Consider the following 24,504-nt stretch of genomic DNA (forward strand, 5'->3'; position numbering starts at 1 on the left):
ACTGCGCCACCCAGGCTCCCCTGACCTAACTGATATTCTTAAAACACCCTGCCCAACCACAGCAGAATATTCTTCTCAAGTACAAAAGGGACATTTAACAAGATAGACCATATTCTGAGACATCAAATACATCTCAATAAACTTTTAAAAGAATTCAAGTCATATAAAGTATGTTTTTGACCACAGTAGGATTTAAGTAAAATCAATGACAGAAGGATATCTAGAAAATTCCAAATATTTGGAAATTAAATGACACACTTATAAATAACCCATGTGTCAAACACAAAATCAAAAGAAAAATTAGAAAAAAAATTTAATTTAAATGGAAATGCAAATTATCAAAATCTGTGAGCTGTCTCTAAAGCAGTAGAGAGAAAAATGCCTCTATTAGAAAAGAAAAAGATCCCAAATCAATGATATCAGCTTCCAACTTAAACTACAGCAAGAAGAGCAAATTAAACACAAACAGAAGAAGTTAAATAATAAAGTCAGAGTGGAAGTCAGTAAAATAGAAAATAGAAAAACAGTAGGGAAAAATGAATGAAACTTAAAGGTGGTTCTTTGAGAAGATTAATAAAATTGATAAACATTTAGCCAGACTAATCAGGATAAAAGAGAGAAGACACAAATTTCTACTATTAGAAATTAGAGAGGTGACATCAGATGTTAAAAGGATTATCAGGGGCTATTATGAACAACGTTAATAGTTGTTATCATATGTTACATGTTAAATGTCATATCAGTAAATCTGACAACTTGGATTAAATGGACAAATTCCTTGAAGGAAAGAAATTACTAAAGTTCACTCAAGAAGAAATAGCTCTGGGGGCACCTGGGTGGCTTAGTTGGTTAGGCATCTGTGTTCGGCTCAGGTCATGATTCCAGAGCCTGTGTCAGGCTCCATGCTCAATGGGGAGTCTGCTTCTCCCTCTCCCTCTGCTCCTCTCCCACCCCCTCCCCACCTCCTCCTCCCACTCAGTTCCTCTCCCTGCTCATGTGTGCTTTCTTTCTCAAACAAATAAACAAAATCTTTAAAAAAAAGAAGAAAAAAGGAAGAAATAGCTCTATATACCTGGTCTATTATACCTATGTCTATTAAAGAGATTGACTTTTTAGTTAAAAACCTTGCCTTAATACTGAGAATATTTTAAAACTCTCAAAATTTAAGCATAGGAAAACAACCCAGTTTTTAAAATGGGCATAAGATTTGAACACGCATTTCACAAAAGGAGATACACAGACAGCAAATAAACATAGAAGAAAAGCGCTTAACAGTCATTAGGGAAAATGCAAGCCAGAAGCACAATTTCACACCTGCTTGGAATAAAAAGACTGATCATACCAGGTATTGGCAGAGATGTGGAGGAACTAGAACTCTTATACCCTATTTGTAGGAATAAAAAGTGTTACAATCACTCTGGGGAACAATTTGGCAGTTTCTTAAAAAGTTAAATATATACATCATACGATGCAGCCATTCTACTCCTAAGTATTAACCTAAGCGAAATGAAAATATATGTCCACACAAAAATTTATATACTAATGTTCATGGCATCTCTGTCATATAACCCCAGACTGAAAACAACCCAGTGTCAGCAGGTAAATGGATAAACACATGGTTCATTCAGTGGAATACTACTTGGCAATAAAAGGAATGAACTGTTGATGTACGCCATAACATGAATGAATTTCTAAATAGCCATGCTGAATGAAAAACCTTGAAATATTGGATCAGATGTGATAGCACCCAGGAAAAAAAAACACACAAAAACCCTGAAATACAAGAGTACATACTGTTTGATTGCATTTATATAAAAATTTTCAAAATACCAACTAATCTTTACTCACAGATTAGTGGTTGCTTAAAGATGGGAGGTATAAGTGTTGGAGGGAATGATTATGAAGGTCAGAGGATACGTTTGAGGGTGATGGATGTGTTCATTATCTTGATTGGGGTAATAGTTTCACAAATATGTATATATGCCCAGACTTACCTAATTGTACATTTTATATAAATGCAGTTTATCGTAAGTATGTAAGTTATATTCCAATAAAGCTGCTAAAAAAATTACAGATACCGTTTCTGACAAAATAATAGGCCCTTTTGCACTTCTGTTTCCTCCCTGTCCTACTTTAGTTTGCCTGATTGGATGGGGAAGTTCAGGTGCCTAGACACCCAAGTATCACGGCATCTCATCAATGTGTTTATTCTCCTCTGCTTTGTAGTTAGGCTAGAGGATGGGAGTAAAATCCCTATAAATGCTCCCTTCACCACACCTTTTATGTACCTTCTAGGAGGCACATTCCTCGGAATGCATCTGCCGTTCCCTTCAGCTAGTTAACTGCAAATACTCTTGCTGGTTTCCCTCCAACTTGGAAAGCTGTTGGCCACAGCTTGAACAAACTAATTTCCACAAATTTCATGGTTTAAAAATATCAAAATTTATTATTTCACGGTTCTGGGGTCCAGAAGTCTGAAATCAGAAGCACGTGGGTGGCTAAATTGGTTAGGCTTTGGAGTCTTTGATCTCACCTCAGGTCTTGATCTCAAGCCCAGCATGGAGACTGTTTAAAAAAAACAATAAAAAAGAAGAAGACTGAAATCAAGGTTTTAGGAGAACCATGCTCCCTCTAAAGGCTCTAAAAATCCTTCCATTCCCCTATGAGCTTCTGGTGGCTCCAGATGTTCCTTGGCTTGTATCCACAACACTCTAGTCTCTGCCTCTATATTAAACACATGGCCTTTTCCTATGTCTCTCAGATTTCCCTCTGCCTCTTTTATAAGGACACCTGTCATTGGATTTATGGCCTACTCTAAATCCATGATGATCTTATCTTGAGATCCTTAATTACTTTCGAAAAGACCTTTTTTCCAAGTAAGGTTACATTTACAGGTTCTGGGGGTCAAGACTTGGACATACCTTTTTGGGAGCCACTGTTCCATTCACTACAGCCATCCACACCTTCAGATTTCTAGGAATGGGCTCAGTGTAAGGCATGTGCCATTATCATAGGACCTAGGATATATGAGTAGGATCTAGAAGTGTTTCATCCTGTGAAGACCTTTTGCTTGGGCCTCCCTGATATCCCAGTGAGGTCTCAAAAGGAAATGATCTGACCTCTTTTGCCCCATTCTGTTGCCAGAGTGATGCCTCATAGCCTCAGGGCCATTCATAGCCCAATTAATTTGGCAGATGGCTAGCGAACTCAAGGTCTTACTCAGTAGTCCTACGTCTTGGAAGGAAGGAACATTCATTGAATCCTTAATCTGTGCCAAGATTTCCACTTTAATATCAAAAAGATCCTACAAAATAAGTTGTAGTTTTCCCATTTTATAGATGAAGAAACTGGTTAGAGAACTTTCCTAATTTGCTCAGGATCCCATAGTCTGCAAATGTCAAGGTGAGGCTTTACACTGAGGTCTCCTGGTTCCAAAGCCTAGTAACATTGTTACCATATAGGACTGGTATAAGAAAGTTCTACACCATATAGCCCAGGAAAAATGAGTCATCAGAGGCACTCCTGAGCAGAACCTCTGCTTCTGCAAGATCCTGTTTCCCTCTGGTGACGTCCTTTTAGAGATAAATAACTTGTTAGTGGCACAAGAGTGGCACCCAGTGGCTTCAGCTAAAAACTACAAGATCAATGATGATAGGTCAAATTCTTTTACCTCTGGACCAGTCCCTCAGTTTGCACTTTACTTATTTATTTTTTTAAGATTTTATTTATTTATTTGACACAGAGACAGCCAGTGAGATAGACATGTGGGGGAGTGGGAGAGGAGGAAGCAGGCTCCCAGCGGAGGAGCCTGATGTAGGGCTCGATCCCAGAACGCCGGGATCACGCCCTGAGCCAAAGGTAGACGCTCAATGACTGAGCCACCCAGGCGCCCCTCAGTTTGCACTTTAAAACAGACAAAGTAGAGGGGCGCCTGGGTGGCTCAGTCGTTAAGCATCTGCCTTCAGCTCTGGGTATGGTCCCAGGGTCCCAGGATTGAGCCCCACATCGGGCTCCTCTGCTATGCCTGCTTCTTCCTCTCCCACTCCCCCTGCTTGTGTTCCCTCTCTCACTGGCTGTCTCTCTGTCAAATAAATGAATGAAATCTTTTAAAAAAATAAAAATAAAAAAATAGATAAAGTAGAAAGCTAAACTCCTGAATAATATAAACTATAACAATCTATGGCTATTATGTAGTTCATGGAGAAGTAGAAGAAATGAGAGAATATGTATTTAGAGTTTTATAGAATATATTTAGGAGAAGGCCATGCCAAGAGTGGAAATTTATAACCTGTGTTGGAACACAGGACAGGGGGCCATGAAGAAATAGACAAGGAAGTTCTCCAGGGCTAGTATCACAGAAATGTGTAGCGGCTGAGAACATGAACCCATAATAAAGAAGAGCAGTAACAGGGAAGTAATTTTGTTAGGAAAGGTATTGTTTTCCGGGAGGGGAGGGGTAGACCAGAATCAAATGTATCACAATGTTAAATCCAGGGAGGTGTATCCCAGACATTGGGCTGTCTCATCTGGGGAAACTGTTGATGAATGAAGGGTATCCAGGATTCCTCTAAGGTTGAGAGCTTAATATCTGAGTGTGGGTATTTCCTTGGTGATACCAGTTTCAGGATAGGAGAAAGGTTTGTCTATTACATGAGATTTTTCAGGCAAGAATGAAGAAAAAGAATAAGCTTTCTCTCAAAGAAAAAAAAGTGTCTGGAAATTTTTTTTAGTGCTGTGTCTTTTTTTCACACCATTAGGGCCACCTTTACCCTTCTGTATTCCTTGGAATGTACTTAGAAGTTAAAACTTGATTTAGTAAATAATATATGATAAGAGTATTTTTTATTGAGTTACAATTAACATACCATAAAATCTGCCATTTTAAATTGTACGATTCAGTGGCTTTAAATATATTCACTGTGTTATGCAACAGTCACCACTAAATTCCACAGTATCTCCATCATGCCAAGAAGAAACCCTATACCTATTTGTAGTCAGTCCCAATTCCCTTCCTCCTATCCCCTGGCAACCGCCAGTCTACTTTCTGTCTCCATGGATTTGTCTATATTGGGTATTCCATGTAAATGGAATCACATAATAGGTAGCCTTTTGTGTCTGGCTTCTTTCACTAAGCAAAATGTTTTTAAGATTCATCCATGTTGTGACACGTGACAGTGCTTAATTCCTTTTTATGGTTGGATAATATCCTTTTGTGTGGATATACCACATTTTTTCTGTCCATTCATCAGTTGGTGGACATTGTGTTATTTGCATTTTGGGTGATTATGAGTAATGCTGTGAACATTTATGGGTGGACATATGTTTGTAATTCTCTTGGTTATATATGTCGTAGTAGAATTGCTGGGGTGTATGATAACTCTTATGTTTATTTTTTTTCTTTTTTAAAGAATTTACTTTTAAGTAATCTCTACACCCAACGTGGGGCTTGGACTCACAACTCTGAGATCAAGAGTCACACGCTTTACTGACTGAGCCAGCCAGGTGCCCTGCTATATTTAACTTTTTGAGGAATTTTCAAACTACTTTCCAAACTCACCATTTTACTTTCCCACTAGCAATGTGTAATGGTTCCTATTTTCCCACATCTTCCTGGTGGTATTGTCTATTATTACTGTTGTTGTTGTTATTCTTACTACCACCATCCCATTAGGTATAAAGTATCTCTTAGTGGTTTTGATTTGCATTTCCCTAATGAATAATGATGTTGAGCATCTTTTCATGGGTTTGTTGGCCATTTGTATCTCTTCTTTGGAGAAAGGTCTCCAAATCTATGAAACCCATTTTTTAAAAAAGATTTTATTTATTTATTTGACATGAGAGAGAGGACACAAATAGGCAGAGTGGCAGGCAGAGGGAGAGGGAGAAGCAGGCTGTCTGCTGAGCAGAGAGCCTGATGTGATGCAGGGCTTGATCCCAAGACCCTGGGATCATGACCTGAGCCAAAGGCAGACGCTTAACCGACTGAGCCACCCAAGTGCCCCAAGCCCATTTTTAATTAGGCTGTTATTTTATTGTTGAATTGTAAGAGTTCTTCATTCTGGATACAATGCCCTTATCAGATACAATTTGCAAATATTTTCTCCCATTCTTGTGAGTTGTTTTCACTTTCTTTATAGTACCCTTTGAAGCACAAACGTTTTTAATTTTGATGAAGAGGATGTCTATTTTTATGTACTTGTATTCTTGAAAAACAAGAAGCTAGGAGGATTGGGTTCTGATCCTAGTAAGAACTTTTGTTTCTCTGTCCAAACTGAACCAAGTGTGGCAAGCCTTTGAAAGGCTACAAAGGACCACAAAGTGTGCCCTATGGCTTCCCAGGTTTGACCTCAGTCAGTTATATGTTAAGCACTTACCTGTGCAAGGTACACTATGCTAGCTGTAAAGGGATGCAGGCACAACGAACCTTACCTTTCAAGGAATTTAAAGTGTGGAAAATGGGGCGCCTGAGTAGCTCAGTCAGTTAAGTGTCTGACTCTTGATTTCGGCTCAGGTCATGATCTCAGGGTCATGAGATTGAACCCTGAGGAGGGCTCTGAGCTGGGCGTGGAGCCTGCTTAAGATTCACTCTCTCCCTCTACCGCCCCTCTTGTGTGCACTCTCTATATACCTAAATAAATACATGAATAAAATCGTTTTTAAAAATAATGTGGAAAACACACACATAAAAGTGATAAACAAGGGCAGGCAGTGCATCTTCAGAGCCCAAGGAGTGGGGCAGATGGTAAGCAAGCGACCAGAGTCTGGAGGAGGAAGGAAATGCCTGGTGTGCCTGGAATGAACTGCAAAGGCTCTGACAGAAGAAGCCTTGATTGGGGCTGGGTGGGGGGACTCACATGAGCCAGGAAGAAGTAAGGGAGAGTTCCAGGTGAGGGAAGACAGCCCTGTGAGGTCAACAAAGCCACCAGGCACACTTGTCTCACTGGGGCTTTTTCATGTTCCTGCAAAACTCACTTAGTACTTCTGATTTTTAAAGCAGCTGCTCCCAGAGAAAAATGCAGAGCAGAGCACAGAGGATGCACATGAGAACAGCAGCCTGGAGCTCCTTGCAGGTAAGGTTTCAGCTTTTCAGGTGACCACAGGACCAAAGCTCAGAAGTAAAAAATGTTGACTTCAAGCTTTCAAACTGCACCTTCCACCACAGCAAAATCCTGGGATTTGGTTGGCTCCCACCGCCACTAGGGATGTTCTGGGGCAACAGGGGGCATTCTCTCCCCAAAGCTGGTATGACAGAACTAGAAATTCCTCATAAAGTTTGTGCAGTTAAAGATAGTTGCACATGAAGGGGCATGGTCCTGGATGTAGTTCATTGCTTTGTGTCTTTTCTCGATCATTAGTGCTGATAATGCAGCTCTCCCTGGTTTTGGTTACTACTCTGTTTGGGGCTCTGGAGGTTACTCTTGGGTGCAGAATACCACATCAGCCTTTATGTATGTTATGGGGAGTTGTTGTGATATGATTATACTGGTCTTTTCCTCACTCCCTCCAACACTTACACACCCTTCAGACCCAGCAGTGGCAGAGGGATGTGTGTATGGTTGGAAATCACTATAGCCACTCATGCCTGAGCCTGATAGTGCAGATGCCAGGCAATATTCTGAGGTTTTAATGATTTTTAAAAATTTATTTATTTGGGGGCAAGAGGGGACAGGCACAGGGGGAGGGGCAGAGGAAGAGAGAGAAACTTAAGCAGACTCCCCACTGAGTGCAGAGCCCGATGTGGGGCTCAATCTTACAACCCTGAGATCATGACCTGAGCTGAAATCAAGAGTCAGATGCTTAACTAAGCTCACCCTGATTCTGAGCTTTTAAAATGCATTAATGGTCTTAATTCTCAAAACAATCCTATGAGGTAGTGTTAATAATTCTCATTTTGCAGATATGTCAGTAAAATTACTGAAGGTCACACAGGTAGTAAATGGGAGAGCCAGAATTCAAACCCAGGTAGCCTGGCTCCAGTCTGTCTCCAAGAGCCAAGACTAGCAGGGATGCACTGTCAAAACAGTACCTGGGCTTGAGGGAATTTGGGGACTGACTTTAGCACCTATACTTTGTTAGTAAAATTCCTTTCCAGGGTCACAAACACAACATGCTGCATGTTGTCCAGACTTAGGCCTAAGAGGTGTTCCTGAATCATTCTATCAGTTGAACCTTGTTTTAAATGTTGTGGGGGCTGTTGTTACTGAAAAGAACCCTGCAGTGAAGGCTTGTATAAAGCAAAGAATCTATTTCTATAAATTTAGATTTGGAGATATAGAAGAATGGATACAATTCAGTATTTATGCAGTGAAGAGTAAAAAAGGAATTTCTTCCTTTCTCTAGAAGGAAGAAATTAACATTTTATTCAGCACCTTCTGTGGACCCAGGGGGATGCTAGACTTTCCCACAGCGACCACTGTTGACAGTGGTCGCCTTCAGCATGGGCAGCATTGGTCCCATTTCACAAGGGACAAGCCAGGCTCAGAGGTTGCTTTGCAGGAGGATAATCTGAATTCCAGCCTATGCGTTCTCCACTGTACCATATAAGCCTTAATATCTAGGAATTCATAGTCTGGTGGAACCCCCGGAAGACTGGGTGAGCTGTTCTGCTTTAAAAGCTGCAGCTGTAGCCACCATCAATTCTATGTTCCACGTGGGCAGTTCCGCTAAAGAAAATCACTGAAAGTTGGATGATGCCACCACATATCCATGTTCTATTCACTGGATAGCCTTCAGCTATCAGTCCTTTATGTTGTCGTACTGGCCTTCTCGTCAGTTGCTACTCCATTCTTTAAAATATCTACCGAGCCTCTGCCTCCTGACTGAGCCTACTTCACACTTAGTGCCCAAACTGTATCCGCATGGCGACCCATCCCTGCCAGGCTCAGGGGCGGCATTAGCCCTACTGCTTTCTCAGGACCTATTTGCATCAGTTACCAATTCTGCACCTTTAGTTTCTCTTCTGAGTTCTCTCCCTTCCGCAGGGCAATCTCTCATTACTTAAAGAAGGATATCTCCCATGATCTTGAACTTTTCTCTCCATCACATCTCAGCCAGGGTTCTCAAAAAAGTGAGCTGTACCATCTCCCTTCCTTCCTCCCATTCTCTAATTCTAACCCAGGGCACTTGCTTTCTCTGTGGCCTCTGCACTGCAAGGTCTCTTGTTTGGGAAGACTTCATAAGTACCAAATTGTCCATTTATCTTTACCGTGCTTGGACTATTTACAGAATTCAGCACTATAAGACTGTGACTCACCTCTTTCTCCCCTCTGATCTTTCTCTCCAGCCAGCTTCCTTTGGCCACCCCTACACAGTGGCTTGTAGAGCATTCCTTCCCTAGCTGCTCTCTTCCATCCCAGGCATTGCCCCTTGCCTCTGGGCTCAAGACTTTCCAGTCGGCATGACGAGCCCAGGCCTCTCTCAAGTGCCAGATGGGAGATTTATCTGCTCACTAGGCAGCTTCATGTGGCGGTCCCATTGGTACCTCTATCAGGGTTAATAACACCACTACCCATCTAGTTTTTTCACATCTGAAATGACATTCATTCAAGATGCCACTCATTCTCCTGTATCACACCTAGTCTCTGGCCTCATGAATATACTTCTTAACCTGTTGGGGCCTCCATCCATTCCTGCTGCCTTCACTCTCTGGGACTCTTGAGGTCTTCATGTTCCTTTTCTTCTTCTTCTTCTTTTTTTTTTTTTTAAGATTTACTTATTTGAGAAAGAAAGAGAGCGTGTGCCTGCAAGCACGAGGGTAAGGGGAGAGGGAGAGTCTTAGCAGACTTCATGCTCAGCATAGAACCCCACGTGGGGCTCAATCTCATGACCATGAGATAACCACCTGAGCCGAAACCAAGAGTCAGATGCTAACCGATTGCACCACCCAGGTGCCCCATGGTCTTCCTGTTTCTAATTTGACTTTAAGCCACGCCTTTGACAGAATAATCTAAAATACAAAATTAACAATACATCCCCAGTGCTTATTAAAATTCTTCACTTCCTATTTTCGACAGATAAAAATCCATTTCTTAGTCTGCTGATTCCTACTAACCCCTTCAGATTCATCTCCTAGGGCCCTTCCCCATTTTGCATTTCATATGGGATATAAATTAATGCCTTTGGGTTTTTGCCTCTTTCTACCTGGAATTCCTTTCCTTTCCCTTGTTGGTCTGGCCTATTTCTCTTCATCCTTTAAAACCCAGCTCAGACATCTTCTCAGGGAAACCTTTCTTCACCTCTAGGGATGGTTAGTAGCTTCTTTCTGTGTTCTATCCCTGGGCTTTGTACACACTTTTGCATCCCTCCCAGCATTTGTGAGCTTCACCCAGGAACAGCTCTTTGATCTACATTCCCAGGACCTGCTCAGAAAGAATCTATAGGTACAAACTCATTTTAAATTTGCACAAGTCCATCAGTTAATAGTAGGGAGAATGCCAACGGGCACTGCTCTACGCACCGTGAGCTACGAAGGGAGAGGTGAGGCTGGCTTTCAGGCAGGGGGATCACAGCTTGGCAGGGAGGGAGGAGCTGGATAGTGCAGCCTCCATAGAAATCTGAGCAGTGAATGAGAGGGCGCGAGCCCAAGTAGGACTGAAACCATTCTGCTGCTTCAGCCTGAAAGGCCCAGATTTTGATCCAGATAGACCTGATTGAAAGGAATTTGAGGTGGGAGGGCTAAGAGCCGGACCTGTTCCTCCCTTTCCCCCGCACCAAGGGCCTTTCTAGCACAGGGCCGTGGGCGCAAGGTAAGGGGTCTTGTTTTCGCCCAGGGACCAGCGGGCAAGTGGAAAACAAGAGGCTCAAGAGGGGCAGCCTCCGGCAGGGCAGGAAGGAGACGCGAGCCTTCCACTCTGCTAGGGCCCCGAGACAGTCAGAGGCCGCCGCATGCCGCACGAAGCCCACAGAGGCCTCCCTGACGCCTAGCGGGAGCAGGGCGAGCCCTGGGGGCGGCCTAGAGGTAACCGGGCGAGGGCCGCGCAGGGGTGGGCGCAGCCAGAAGGCGGAGACGGCCGCTGTCGATGGGTCCTCACTCCGGGCTGCCTTTCCTCCCGCAGGACTCGCTCTGGCAGCAGGAGGTCTCCAATCTATCCGAGTGGCTGAGCCCCGGCCCTGAGCCCTAAGCTGGGGTGCCCCCCCAACCCCCGTGCTTCCATGCCTGCCCGGCGGCTGTTCCGGCCGCGTGTTGTCTGTTGTTCAATAAATCTGCTCTGCACGCGCAGCTTCTGCTTCAGAGTTGGGGGCACGGCCAGGGGCGGGACGCCCGCGCTGCCGGATGACGTCACCGGCGCGTCCGGCAGGCGCGGGTCGGGCGGCTGCGGGATCGCGTCACTGGTGCGCGCCGCGGGTCCGGGCGCGATGGCGGCGCTGGGCGGGGATGGGCTGCGCCTGCTGTCGGTGTCGCGGCCGGAGCGGCAGCCCGAGTCGGCGGCTCTGGGCGGTCCAGGCCCTGGGCTGTGCTGCTGGGTGTCAGTGTTCTCCTGTCTCAGCCTTGCCTGCTCCTACGTCGGCAGCCTCTACGTCTGGAAGAGCGAGCTGCCCAGGTGCGGGGGCTGCGCGCGCGGCCGGAACCCGCGCTTCCGCGAGGCGGGGTTGTGGGCGGAGCTTGGGCGAACCGGGGGCGGGGCCGCGCTGCCCAGAGGAGGCTGTGGGTCCCCAGAACTTACTGCTCCCTCCGTAGGGACCACCCTGCCGTCATCAAGCGGCGCTTCACTAGCGTCTTGGTGGTGTCCAGTCTCTCGCCTCTCTGCGTGCTACTCTGGAGAGAGCTCACAGGCATCCAGGTGCGAAGGAGGCGGGGCAGAGGGCAAGGCGGGGAGGATCTCCAGGGTCTTTAGGGGAGAGAGAGCAAAACTGATGCCTCCTTTCCTGTGGCTCAGCCAGGCACATCCCTGCTCACGCTGATGGGCTTCAGGCTGGAGGGCATTTTCCCAGCAGCACTGCTGCCCCTGCTGCTGACCATGGTGAGTGCTCTTGTATTTTTCTGTTATAGCATGACGTTCCTTTCCTTGGCCTTTTTTCCTTATCTTCATTGTGTCCATCTTTTGGTTGATGGGCAGCAGAAATTGTGAGATGGTCCTTGGCCCTCGGGTATGCTTGGGTAGGAAATCCTGGCTGAGAACAGGAGGCTCAAAGTCTCATGAGGCCTTTTCTGAGCAAGAGTAATGGATTATGGCTTAAGCCTTTTCTTTGATCGCCCGTGTTTCTCTGTCCCCAGATCCTTTTCCTGGGCCCACTGATGCAACTTTCTATGGATTGCCCATGTGATCTTGCAGATGGGTTGAAGGTTGTCTTAGGTGAGTCCTTAGGGTTGAGGGGAAAATAGGCACAGGCATCCCAGCTCAGTAGAGAAAGGGATTAAGTGGGCTTGTGGTGGGACTTGGACATGAGACGTAGATGTTCTCTGTTTCCTTATCAGTAAAATGGGAACATGTAGCAGATGGCCTGTAAGAGTTGGCTTCTGACATCTGAGGAGGCCCCTAGGAAGCCTCAGCAGTACTTGTATGTGGACTAAAGAACGTTGTTCTTCCTAACATTTGGCTTCTTCACATCAGAGCTGGTCTTGAGTTCTGATTTTGATGTTTCCAGAACTTACTACCAGGATATCCTGCTTCAGCTACTAATACTTGTCCTTTCAGTCCTCTTGAAACATTGTTTTATACTGGGTTATTGATAACAAAGCTTGACCCTTACCTGTTCCTCAGGAGTATTGATGGCTAACCTGAGTTTGGCCAGGGAAAGGTCGTGGGAGAGGGGCCCCTAGGGCCTCTAGGATCTCTGTTTGATAGCTAGTCACTAATTTCTGGTCCTGAATCCCCTCCCTAGCCCCTCGTTCCTGGGCCCGCTGCCTCACAGACATGCGTTGGCTGCGGAACCAAGTGATTGCGCCCCTGACAGAAGAACTGGTATTCCGGGCCTGCATGCTGCCCATGTTAGCACCGTGCACGGGCCTGGGCCCTGCCGTGTTCACCTGCCCACTCTTCTTTGGAGTTGGTGAGTTTGTCTAACCTGGTCCTGTTGAGATGTTCCCAGCATGGGAGCCAAAAATGGGGTTTGGAGCAAGGGTGCAGCCTATAAGGCAGTCGTAGAGGAATGTGACGTGGTTCTTGCCTTCCTCCCAGCCCATTTTCACCACATTTTTGAGCAGCTTCGTTTCCGCCAGAGCAGCGTGGGGAGCATCTTCTTATCTGCAGGTGAGTCCTAGAAAGCTTGCCTGGGGCAATCCTGGGTTGGGGTGTGTAAGGGTGTCCCTGATAGCCATTCTGGAGGAAGACTTGGGACAGAGGGTTGTAGTATTAGAAGGGCCCCTGGCCATGGGAGTTGGGGTGTAGAGGACAGCCATAGGTCCTGGGGCAGGCAGCCGCTGCCCTCAGGGGGACGGGGATGTCTCTGGCTGATGGGCATGCAGTGCTGGGGCAGGAAGAACATGCAGGTGTGGTCACTCGAGGCCTCCCCGTCTCCAGCGTTCCAGTTCTCCTACACAGCTGTCTTCGGTGCCTACACTGCTTTCCTCTTCATCCGCACAGGTTGGTCCTCAGTCTCTCACGGGTCCCCCCCCCGCCCCGGGGGCTCAGGGGCCCACAGGAGTGGGTGGGAGAATGGGAATGTTGTGTTTGTTATAGGAGTGACAAGTTTCTTCCACTCTGGTCTCTGAGACAGGCAGAGCCGGGGCTTTCATTCTGGTGAGGTCCGAGAGGTGGAAGGGAGCAGAGGCCATGTGGTGTGTGAGCAGAGGCCATGTGGTGTGTGGGCGGTCACCGATCTCCTATTTCAGGGATGTGGGTGATTAGCCCTGGAAGGGCCCTGAGAGGTGGTGGGGATGCTCCAAGAACTGCTCTGTCTCCCCTCCCTAGGACACCTGATTGGGCCGGTTCTTTGCCACTCCTTCTGCAATTACATGGGCTTTCCTGCTGTGTGTGCAGCCCTGGAGCATCCGCAGAGGCGGCCCCTGCTGGCAGGCTATGCTCTGGGTGTGGGACTCTTCCTGCTTCTGCTCCAGCCCCTCACGGACCCCAAGCTCTACGGCAGCCTTCCCCTTTGTGCGCTTTTGGAGCGAGCAGGGGACTCAGAGGCTCCCCTGTGCTCCTGACCCATGCTCCTATGAACTCTCATGGGCTCCCCAGCCCCTCCCCATCAAGGGGTACTGCAGGGGAGGAGCTGGCTGGGGTCCCCGAGATCTCAGGAATTTTTGTAGGGGATTGAAGCCAGAGCTAGTTGAATCCCAGGGACCAAGAGAAAGGAGCAGATATCCAAAGGGTGCAGCCCCTCTCCAAAGGAGGTTGAGGAGCAGCTGGGAGTGAGGGGACGAGGGGCAGGTCCCAGGAGCCGTGCACTCCCTTCCTCACTTTGGACTGCTGCTTTTGAGCTCCTCTGCCCCCCTCTGCCTCTGAAAAGCTGCTCGGGGGTGGAATTTACAAAATCCCTCCCCCTCAACTTCCCAGGGTTTTCTCATTGTCTTTTTGCATCAGGACTTTGTATTGAGATATTAAAGAGATTTAACTTGGGTAACACGGCTTTGGACCTTTGGGAATCAGTCTATTTGGGGTCTTATGAGTGTGCCCACCACTTTTCTTGACTACTTTGAACACTAACCTCTGGGCAGTTGAGGCTGGTAGGGCACAGTTCCCTGAAGTAAAGGACAGGATGGGGTCCTCTGGCTGCCTTGGGTCTGTAGTTTCCACCTTTCTTAGCCATGCCCCAAGTCAAGTCCTAGCACAGATGGACCTGGGACTGCAGATGCCACGTGTGAACTCAGCTCAGCCTAGGGCCTGTTGGCTCCCAGGATCAGGGAATGGAACTTAGGGCCCTGACCCCAGTGACGGAGCCTCCAACCTGTGTCCCGTGACAGGGTAGAGGGTTGACTGTGGGCTCTCCACCAGGACCTCCCCAAAATCTACCCACCTCACCTTACATAAGGGAGAATAAACAGGTTCAAAATGGGAGAGGAACCAGCTCAGGGTCCCCCGAGAGTAGAGGCTTTTCTGGCGTGGACCTCTGTCACTGTGCTGCTAGTCTGGTCCCTAAAAGAATTCAGAACAAAGATTGCAGCCCTAAGAGCAGCAAGGACCCTGCTGAGCAACACTGGAACTCAAGGTTCTTTCTTAGAACTTTCTAGTGTTCTACCTGCCCTTCCTCTTGTTTTTCAAATGGTTTTCATTCCCCTGCCCCTGGGACTTTAACTTTTAAAAGAATATCTTATTTTGAGGTCTCACTCTAGACTGGAGGAGGTTGTCCCAAGTTCTGTCCCCTGAGGCTGGTGGCTGAAAGGAGACGGGTGTGCAGTCACTCCCCAGGGCACCCCCAGTTTGGCTGAGACTACACTATATTCACCTGGATCTAAATGGCTGTCGTCATAATCACATACCTACCTTGCTGTGGAAAGCTCTCCTGTCTTCTGGCCTGTGTAGCAGCTGTGGGGGAGGCACAGAGGGTGAGCACAGCCCTGTTTTAGAGGGCACCTTTGGGCTCTTGGGGTCCAAAGAGAAGGAAACCCAAAACCACCCCCCAAATGAGGTTGTGGTACCCCAAGAGCACTGGGCTTGCAGGGTGCTGGGAGTGTACTGCCTGCCTGGTCCCCTGGAAATTGGGGTGTGCCCACATCTGGGCTGTGCTCTACCCCTTCCTCATGCTCCTGCTCAGGAACTGCCCAGCGCCATTTCACCTCCCCTTTGGGGGCCTGGGGGTGGGCAGCTGTGCCCCTGCGGGTGAGAGATTCTCCAGAGAGCTTGGCTATGGGAATGGGCAGGATGAGATCCTGAGACTCAATCCGGTAGTCCCAACCTCCCACTAAAATCCTCACCCACAGGTTCCCATATCCAAGGGTTTGCCCACCTCCTAGAACTTGGTGCCTGTTTGCCTCCAGTCCTTAACTGATGGGGTGGGAGATTGGCCCTGGGTTTAGGAAATAAAGCAGTGTGGTTGGGAAGCAAGTGCACTGACAGCTTGGGTCTGAGCCCTCTGCCTCTTATTGGCTCTGGGGTCCTAGATGAGTTATTTCATCTTCCTAGGACTCCATTGGGGGATTGATTCACTGTGTTAATGGGTGTTCAGTGCTTAGAACAGCACCCCTCTACCCAAATTCTAAGTAAACTAATCCTGTTTGGGGTGTGTAATACCATAGGCACTCCACAGTGGCTGAAACCAAGGCTACTATTCTCCCTACCCTCCAAGGAAGAAGATACAACTGACCTGCCCCTGCCATGGGGAGTCCCGACAGACAGCCCTGTCCCTCCGCTGAGTGGCGCCCACTGGGGAAGGCGGGGTGCTGCACAGGACCCAGCATGGAGGGCAGTGGAAGCCAGTTTTATTGAGCAAAGTTCTCAGGACCTGGAGCCTAAGTCTTCTCCCAGGAGACAGGACCCCTAAACCTGCACCCCTGGGTCTTAGGCCCACCTACACCACCACCTGTAGTCTCCAACAAGGAGACGACCCTTATTTGGCAAGAGATGACTATGTGAGCAGCTGTCCAGCAGGGAAAGGACAGATGGCTGGAGGAAGGGAATGTGCCACAGCAGGCAGTGTGTCTCCTGCCACAAGCAGCTGACAGGAGCTCCAGGGCTAGGCCTTTCTGCCCTCAGGCACTGGCTGGCCTGGGCCTGCCCTGGCAGCGCAGTGTCTATGGAAGGCTTGGGGTGGGGATGGCCAGGCTGCCAATCTGGGGCAAGATCACTCAATCTCCAGGATGAGGTCATCACCCTCCAGTGTCATGTCTGTGGTTACGTGCACCTTGCGGACAGTGCCCTCCATGGGTGAAGTCACCACAGTCTCCATCTTCATGGCGCTAAGCACACAGAGGGGCTGGCCCTTGGCCACCTTAGCCCCAGCTGCCACCTTGATGTCTATCACCTTCCCAGGCATGGGTGCCCCAATCTGGCCCTTCACATCCTTCAGGGCCTTGGGGTGGAAGTGCATCTCCTGCAGGCAGGGCAGAAGGGAGGAGACATGAGGCCCAGGCCCGACCCATCCCCACCGCCTGGCTGGCCCTGGGGGGACTGTACCTTCATGGCCTGAGTGTCCTTGACCAGAATGGACCGCAGCTGTCCGTTGAGCTCAAAGAAGACCTGCCTCTGGCCAGCCCGGTTCAGGTCACTTATGGCGAGGGCTTTGATGTGCAGTGTCTTGCCCCGCTCCAGCTCCACCTGCAGGGAGGGCATGGAGGCTCAGAGCTGGGGGTGGGGGACAACAGAACACACAAGTCTGGGTAGAGCAGCCGCCTGACCCACTCCCAGGCAAGTCCCCCAACCCTGGGTCTCAGTTCCTCGCTTGTGAGGCGGGGTGACAGCCAAGCCAAAGCCTAGAGCTCTAGATGTGGTGGTGCCCTTAAGGATGCAGGGGCAGGGGTGCTGGGGAGGAGTACAAATAGGTGCCAGAGCCACTGACCTCAAACTCCTCTGCAATTTTGGGTCCCTGCAGAAAGAGGCGGGTACTGAGGCTATCCAGGGGGCCAAAGGTAGCCGTGAAGTCCTTAAAGTGGGCAAAGACGTCTGGATATATGGCTGCTGAGAGCACATCCTCTGGGGTCACCTCCTCCCCATGCCGTTCTATGAGTTCCTTCTCCAGCATCTGCAGATCCAGTGGAGGGAGGGAGGCGCCAGGCCGCCCCTCCACCCTTGGCAGGTCCTTTAGCACCTGGGGAGCAAAGCAGAGGGTCAAGCCTGATGTCTGCACCCAACCTCCACCCTCACACTGTGCTGGGCCTTCCTACCTTAGAGCGAAGGGGCTCAGGGAACCCCCCGTGGGGAATACCAATGTAGCCCTGCAGGAACTCTACCACGGAGCGGGGGAAGGACAGTTCTTCTGCCTGGGCTTCAGCCTCTGCCCGGCTCAGCCCATTCTGCACCATGAACTGGGCCAGGTCCCCCACGATCTTGGAGGACGGTGTCACCTGAGAAGAAAAGCCCCTGGGTTAGGGTGCTTGGCATCTTATGGAGTCCCAGAGGCAGGGATAAGAGCACTGGGCCTAGCTCACCTTGATGAGGTCTCCCAGCATCTGGTTGGCCTCCACATAGGCCTTCTTGACCTCCTTGAACTTGGAGCCAAGCCCCATGCTGTGTGCCTGGAAGTGCAGGTTGGTGTACTGGCCCCCTGGGATCTCGTTCTCGTAGACATCCGAATTGCCAGACTTCATGGTGGCCGTGCAGTCAAAAGCCGCATACAATCCTCGGGCCCCCTCCCAGTACTCACTGTAGTCAAACACACGCTCCAGGGGCACCCCTGCAGGGAGGCCAGGAGAATACTCTAAGCTCCCAGGTGCTCCTCCCAGGACCCCAGAGCCAGCTCAGGTCCCATCTCAGATGTGGGTGATGAAGGCAAGGTCAGGAAATAGCTGGATTCTAACACAGGCCAGACTCCACTAGGACTGCTAAGGGCCACAGCTGTGAGGGGAGTGGCCACGGACTCCCACGGTTCCTACCTGTGTCCAGGGGAGTCCTTCGGGTGCAGGCCACCAGGGCCCCCATGCTGGGCTGTGACGTCATCCCGGACATGGAGTCAGCCGCCACATCTACCACGTCGGCCCCAGCCTGGGCACAGGCCAACATAGCTGCCACACCTGCCCCTGATGTGTCGTGGGTGTGGATGTGCAGTGGGAGGTCGGGGAATCGGTCCCTGAGGGAGCTGACCAACATGGTGCAGGCCATGGGCTTTAGCAGCCCTGCCATGTCCTGGCGCAAGAAGGAAAGAGAAAGGCGGTAAGGAAGGGGGCATGATGAGGGGGACATGGGGCTGGGGGGAGATGGGTGAGGAGCTGGAGGAGTCCTGCGGTGGGGGCGGGGCCGGCACCTTGATGCACAGGATGTGGGTGCCGGCTCGCACCAGCTCTTCAGCCAAGTCCATGTAGTACTGCAGCGAGTACTTGGTGCGGCTGGGGTCAGCCACGTCACCGGTGTAGGAGATGGCAGCCTCCACCACACCACCGGCACTGCCCGCGGCCTCCATGCCCAGCAGCAGATTGGGCATGTAGTTGAGGGAGTCGAAGACCCGGAAGACGTCCATGCCGTTCTCCTTGGCTACCTCACAGAACCTGAGCGGGTAGGAGAGCCCAAGGGTCAATCCCATCTCACTCCTCCCTGCACATCCCTCTCTGGCTCTGGCCTGGCAGGGGGAGTGGCACCCAAAGAGCCAGTGGGGGGGGGCGCCTGGGTGTGGCCAAGGCCTTCTCTGGGGCAGCCTGGGCTGGGCAGGGTCACCCCGGAGGCATCTGGCCTCCAGCAGAGCTGTCCTGCCCGAGTTGATCTGTATAGTGCAGTTCAGTCTGCCCAGGTCAGAATAATCAGCTGGAGATTCTCTGCAAGAGTGACAGTCTGAGGGAGAAAGGGCACTGAACAAAGGAGTCCTGAGGCTTCCACCGCCCCCATGAGTCAGAAGTCCTTCCCGTTCTCCAACTATGACTCTGCACTCCACGAAACTGCCGGAGAGCAGCCTTGCTGGGTGCAGCTACGAAGCTCGGTGTCCCGCCCTCTGCCGGGAGCGCAGGCCATTGCGGTGTGGCCCGGCCCCTGCTGGGCCACGCGGTACAGTGTCTGCCCACCCGACCCCAGGCTCACTTGAAGACCACGTTGTCGGGGTAGTTGGTGTAGCCCACAGCGTTGGCCCCCCGCAGTAGCATCTGGAATGGGATGTTGGGGATGAGCTCCCGGAGCTCCTGCAGCCGCCGCCAGGGACACTCATACAGGAAGCGCATGGCAACATCAAATGTGGCTCCTGCACAGGGACCAAGAGCCCCAGGTCAGCCCCTCCGTCCCCTGGGACTCCAGCACACCTCGCAGCTCTGCGGCCCGAGCCTGCAGCCCTTGCCCTGTCCCGCGCGTCTTCAGGATCCCTTACACTCCTGCCCCAGCCCTTGCAGACTTCTCCCTTTGCTGCTCTCCCAGTGCAGGTGAGGGTCAGTGTCTGCTGGGCCCCCTTTCACAGCCCTGCCGCCAGTTCTCTGTGCTGTCACGAACAGGCTGGTGTTCCTCCCTGACCTTGGGCTACCAGGGTCTCAGCTCTGTGAGGCAAGCCCAGAGTGAGCACCAGTCACTGCTGAACGGATGAACATCATGCCTTGTTCACTTCTCACTGGTTTCCTCGATGTTAACATCTCTAGCTTCTGGAACGGCCGGTGGCCAGGTGCCGTCCCACATTCCAGCCCTCCTCCAGCCTACCTCCCCAGTTCTCTATGCTGAAGAGCTTGCTGAAGTTGTGGGCAACATAGGGGGCTATCTTTTTGAGATCGTGGGTTCGCACACGCGTGGCCAGCAGTGACTGGTGGGCATCCCTGAAGGTCGTGTCCATCAGCAGCAGCCCCTGGTGGTTCCGCACAGCTCGAGCAAAGCCCTCCGGCCCCTCCCGCAGCAGGATGTCTCTGAAACCGGCCGGGGGTGGGCCTAGGGCAGACCTGGGCATTAGCATCCCTTCAGGCAGCAACCTCCTCTTTGTGTCCCCTCGAGTTGGCAGAATGAATCTCACCTACCTATGGGCACTGCAGGGACAACAGGGTCCGTAGGGCTGGGGCTGGCCTTGACGGGGATTGGGGTGGTTGGGCCGTTCACCATGACATGACCTGGGGAGAGAGTGGGTAGTGGGATCAGGACAGGGTGGGGAGAGTCCAAGTTGAGGGCAGAAGTGCAGTGGATGGGCCTGGGGATGAGGGGTTTCTCCAGGACCCCCAGTCCTCTCCAAAGCTAGGGCCTCCCGGGTCCAGGCAGTGGGGACCTACTGAGGGCCACATGGACAGAAAAGGGGGTATCTCTAAGATCAGTGGCAAGGAAGGTGGGCAAGGTGGGAAGGTGAAGCAAAGGAGGAGGGTGCAGGACCACAACGAGGGCAGGGACAGTGGGTGCTAGGAAGCTCTTCTAGGCAGGAGCTGGGAGCAAGGCATCTGGGGGGGGAGAGCAGGGCGGTGTCGGGGCCGGACCAAGGTAGTGCAGCAGCTTCTGAGCCCGGTTCTGCGCAGGCCGCAGCTGGAACAGGTCCGGGTTCTCATCGATGAACTGGGTGTCCACGGTGCCTGCCAGGAACTGCTGGTTATTGAGCACGTTCTGCAGGAAGGGGATGTTGGTCTGCAGGACAGAGGTGGGTAGGAAGGTGTCACTGTGTAGCATGGACGGGGAAAGAGGAGGCTGAAAGTGCCACCCTACGCCAGCATAGCTCCCCCCATGTTCCCCAGGATACTAGGCAGAGGTCTGGGGCCTCCCTGTGGAACAACATTTCCCCATCTCCTCACCAACCCCCTATCCTGGCAGAGTCCCCTAAGTTGTTAGGGGGCTGAGCCCACTTCCCCCCGTCTTGCTCACCCCAGAGCATGTGCTGAATCACCTCCTCCTTCCTCAGGGATCTGGAAGTAAGTACCTCCCCTCCACACAGCCCAGAAAACGGGTCAGACCTTTCCCACAGCACCATGACATAAAGCAGCCATGCTTCTTGACAGATGTCCCCACCCTCAGCCACCCCCTTCCCTGCAACACCCCCCCCCAGCAGCCACACTTCGGTATCTTCACTAAGGGCCATCCTGGTGGCTAACTCCTGTGGGCCCTCACCCACCTTTCACTTGCTGACAGCTCCCACCTGGACATCCTGGCCCTGGCCTTCCAAGACCTCCTGCTCTCCTCCCCAGTCCCCACTGGGGGCTCCTCTCACCCCTGCAGGATGGAGGTCTCAGAGCTGTCACTGGGCCTCTTCTCACACAGCACATTCTCCCTGGGTGACCTCATCCTGGGCTTCCAGCTCCAGAACCAAGACCCTAGAGTGGAAATGCCTCCTGGGCACCTCTCCTTGTGCGGCCCTCACACAAGCTCAAGTCCAAAGTCAGCTTCCCTCACCCAGTGCTCCTCTGCCTTCCACTGGCCGCTCACTGTGCCCCCGGTTACCCAAATCTACACTCCATCACCCCCGAATACCCACTCCTGTGCCACTCACTGGTCAAGCCAGAGGGTTTTACCGTGGCCATCTCTAGACTCTGGCCCCTTGTCTCCATGCCTTCTGCCAGGCTTCCGAGTCAGGGCCCCCTCCGGCCACACCAGAGTTGCCTTGCACTCTCGTGCCTCCACACCTTTGCGCCTGCCAGGCAGGCTCTTCCTGGAAGTCTGAACTTGAAGACCTTTATCCCTACCTCCCACACTCCCAAGAGCTGGACCCTCCCCCTTTTTTGTAGGCTTCTGTGGGATCAGCTGTTGGAAAGCGCCTCCCTAGGCCTCAGCTTTTTTTTTTTTTTTTTAAAGATTTTATTTATTTATTTGACAGAGATAGAGACAGCCAGCGAGAGAGGGAACACAAGCAGAGGGAGTGGGAGAGGAAGAAGCAGGCTCATAGCAGAGGAGCCTGATGTGGGGCTTGATCCCATAACGCCGGGATCACGACCTGAGCCGAAGGCAGACGCTTAACTGCTGTGCCACCCAGGCGCCCCCTAGGCCTCAGCTTTTGCTTGTCTGCATTCTTCCTACACCTGGGAGCCCTGGGAGCGCTCTGGGGCAGGGGTGCTGCCTGACGTATGTGTCTGCCTGCTTTGTGCACAAGGGCCCTCACTTCTGCTCGTTGAACTGTTGGGTGACAGCATGAAGCTGGAGTCAGGCAAGTCCAACCTAGAGGCCACACGGGAGCCTGGAAGCCAGGACGGTGTGCTATCCCATGACCGCCAGGCCCCGTGGGTGAATTCGAGCATGCATGCGCCTGTGACCACATGGCTGTCACTTCAGATAAGGCATCTCCGTGTAACCCACTCATGACCTCTGTTGGCAACTTCAATAGGGACTCATGCTGCTGGGCCCTGCTGCTACTCTGAGAAATTCTACCTGTCCCTCTCCTCCCCCCCCTCCCCAGGACTCCTGTCTCCTGGAGGTCCGAATGGGAAGGGTGCCTCCCCCACGGTCACTGCAGAGTGGGACCCAACCAACATTGCCTCATGCCTCTCTGGTGTGACAGATCTGCCTGTCTGTCCCTGAGACTAGTCCCTAACCCCTCCTGAAGAATGTGGACATTTCAATTGGACCAAGGCATGGCATTTGGGAAGATAAAACCAATTAAGCCATCTAAACCCAGAACCACATAGGGGTTAAGGAGGGTTCTCAGAGGCCTCCCCTGTCCCACCCCACATCCCATTTGTAGGCCCCTCCCCCTTTGTGATTCTGTGGGGGATCTGCCAGCCCTATGTACTGCGAGCTCAATGGGGGCAGGAACAGGCCCTTCTGGTTCCTGATGTACCCCAACTCTCAGCAGTGGCTTGTGATGGACGCTAGTAGAATCACAAGCAAGTTTAGAGTGAATGAAAACATTCTTGAAGGTGAAGAGAGGAACGAAGATACCCCATGGTACTGAGCATCAGAGTTGACCTGGGCTAGAATCCAGTGCCTTTATTTTATGAATGCAACAGCTGAGGCCCGGGGAGTGGCAACAGTTAGGAACAGCTTCCACCTGACAGGTGGACAGGCTAGTCTCTCCTCTGGGCCCTATGAATAGGGCACATAACCCTTGGCCAAGATGGCTAAAGTATTTCAGCGGTTAAACAACTTGCCTAAGGTTGCCTGCTGTACCAGGCAGAATCAGAATTCCGACTCCCAGGGGTCCTAGCCCACCCAGCCCCTAGGAATCACGTCTGGAGGAAAGGGAAGGGACGGGGGTGGGGGGTGTCCAGGTAGCCTGAGGACTAGGAGATACCCGGAGGAAGCGGCGACTTGCCTTGTTTCCCGAAGGACCAGAGCGCGCTACCTGCTTCCCAGCACTCAGCGCTCCCACCCAAGCCCCGGCACTTGCAGGGGGAAGCCGGGAGCTCTCCCCTCACCGCACTCCCGCCGGGAGCCCTTTCTCAGCCCAGACGAGCTCACCCTGGGCTGCTCTCCCAGGAAAATGGCCCGACAGGGACAGAAGGGGGAGGGAGGGGCTGCCGGCTCCGCGAGGACCACTGACGCACAGCTTCAAACAGCGTGCCACCGCCGGCCTGCTGGGAAACGGCGCAGCGCAGACCAATCGGGCCGGAGGCGGAGACCGGTTGGCTCCTGAGCGTGCCGGGAGGGACAGGGAGCCCGGGAAGGGGAGGAGGGGGCGGGGCACGGCGCCAGCCTGGAGACCAAGCCCTCTCCGCCCCACCCCGCAGCCGGCCTGCCGGGGGCGTCGTCCCAGCCCCTCACCCCCACCCAGGCCCCGTGCCCGTTGGGGACCCTCCACGTGACTCGGTGAAGCAGAACGGTTATGACCTTCAGCGTGTCTCTGTGAGGGTCCCAACAACAGTGCGGGTTTGCGCCCGGCCCTGCTTGTGGGTGCGGGGACGTGTGGGTGTGTGGGCATGTGTGGGTGTGTTGGGGAGGGTGCCCAGCGACATGTGACAAAGGCTCCCGTCTCTGGGAGATGGTGAAGGGGCCCGCGAGCTGGCGCTTTGTCTGGCTGTCTGCAGAGTGACGGTTCGCGCAGCAGCGGAGGCGCCCGTGCGGTGCAGGATGCCGGGGCGCCAGGGTGGCCGGGGGCGCGCGCGCCTGTGCCAGGGTGAGTGCGCTGCGGCAGCGCCGGGGGACTGCGCGGCGGGCCCGCGCCGGCCCG

At 51.6% G+C, this 24,504-nt stretch overlaps 3 protein-coding genes across 19 annotated transcripts in view; 2 read left to right on the top strand and 1 right to left on the bottom strand.

Moving 5' to 3' along the window:
- Nucleotides 1-11,207, top strand: part of C16H11orf80 (chromosome 16 C11orf80 homolog) — a 108,812-nt gene extending 97,605 nt beyond the window's left edge. The window contains exons 14-16 of the mRNA XM_034644623.1: nucleotides 6,995-7,070; nucleotides 10,770-10,957; nucleotides 11,055-11,207. Coding sequence (XP_034500514.1) covers nucleotides 6,995-7,070; nucleotides 10,770-10,957; nucleotides 11,055-11,120 — 330 coding nt within the window. The 3' untranslated portion in view covers nucleotides 11,121-11,207. The remainder of the gene's footprint in view (nucleotides 1-6,994; nucleotides 7,071-10,769; nucleotides 10,958-11,054) is intronic.
- Nucleotides 11,208-11,255: 48 nt separating this feature from the next.
- Nucleotides 11,256-14,507, top strand: RCE1 (Ras converting CAAX endopeptidase 1). Of its 12 annotated transcripts, none has more exons than XM_034644624.1 (9): nucleotides 11,311-11,540; nucleotides 11,678-11,780; nucleotides 11,877-11,960; nucleotides 12,215-12,293; nucleotides 12,823-12,990; nucleotides 13,119-13,190; nucleotides 13,406-13,523; nucleotides 13,620-13,679; nucleotides 13,851-14,507. In XM_034644624.1, the coding sequence occupies exons 1-9, from the start codon at nucleotides 11,356-11,358 to the stop codon at nucleotides 14,197-14,199; spliced, it is 1,218 nt and encodes a 405-aa protein (XP_034500515.1). In that variant the 5' UTR covers nucleotides 11,311-11,355; the 3' UTR covers nucleotides 14,200-14,507. The 12 variants fall into 12 exon arrangements, with proteins under 12 accessions (XP_034500516.1, XP_034500515.1, XP_034500521.1 ...); XM_034644630.1 differs by having other exon boundaries at nucleotides 13,657-13,679; XM_034644627.1 differs by having other exon boundaries at nucleotides 13,417-13,523; nucleotides 13,657-13,679.
- A 1,771-nt stretch (nucleotides 14,508-16,278) lies between these two features.
- The window catches only part of PC (pyruvate carboxylase), a 100,460-nt gene continuing 92,234 nt past the window's right edge, over nucleotides 16,279-24,504 (bottom strand). For all 6 annotated transcript variants that reach the window (XM_011235477.3, XM_019808538.2, XM_034644621.1 and 3 more), the window contains 11 exons: nucleotides 20,894-21,038; nucleotides 20,450-20,539; nucleotides 20,142-20,363; nucleotides 19,542-19,698; nucleotides 18,778-19,018; nucleotides 18,410-18,659; nucleotides 17,966-18,210; nucleotides 17,702-17,881; nucleotides 17,377-17,625; nucleotides 16,995-17,135; nucleotides 16,279-16,911 (listed from right to left, as the gene is read on the bottom strand). In XM_011235477.3, coding sequence (XP_011233779.1) covers nucleotides 16,663-16,911; nucleotides 16,995-17,135; nucleotides 17,377-17,625; nucleotides 17,702-17,881; nucleotides 17,966-18,210; nucleotides 18,410-18,659; nucleotides 18,778-19,018; nucleotides 19,542-19,698; nucleotides 20,142-20,363; nucleotides 20,450-20,539; nucleotides 20,894-21,038 — 2,169 coding nt within the window. In that variant the 3' untranslated portion in view covers nucleotides 16,279-16,662. The remainder of the gene's footprint in view (nucleotides 16,912-16,994; nucleotides 17,136-17,376; nucleotides 17,626-17,701; nucleotides 17,882-17,965; nucleotides 18,211-18,409; nucleotides 18,660-18,777; nucleotides 19,019-19,541; nucleotides 19,699-20,141; nucleotides 20,364-20,449; nucleotides 20,540-20,893; nucleotides 21,039-24,504) is intronic.

The sequence above is a fragment of the Ailuropoda melanoleuca genome, chromosome 16, assembly GCF_002007445.2.
Source record: "Ailuropoda melanoleuca isolate Jingjing chromosome 16, ASM200744v2, whole genome shotgun sequence".
Classification (NCBI taxonomy): Eukaryota; Metazoa; Chordata; class Mammalia; order Carnivora; family Ursidae; genus Ailuropoda; species Ailuropoda melanoleuca.

What these genes read in the sequence shown, in the direction of transcription:
- RCE1 (XM_034644625.1), top strand. Translation starts at nt 11,273, where the DNA reads ATGACGTCACCGGCGCGTCCGGCAGGCGCGGGTCGGGCGGCTGCGGGA. An exon ending in TTTCCTCTTCATCCGCACAG is followed by an intron (nt 13,524 to 13,619) that starts GTTGGTCCTCAG and finishes TGTTTGTTATAG; the next exon opens with GAGTGACAAGTTTCTTCCAC. An exon ending in GAGCCGGGGCTTTCATTCTG is followed by an intron (nt 13,680 to 13,850) that starts GTGAGGTCCGAG and finishes TCCCCTCCCTAG; the next exon opens with GACACCTGATTGGGCCGGTT.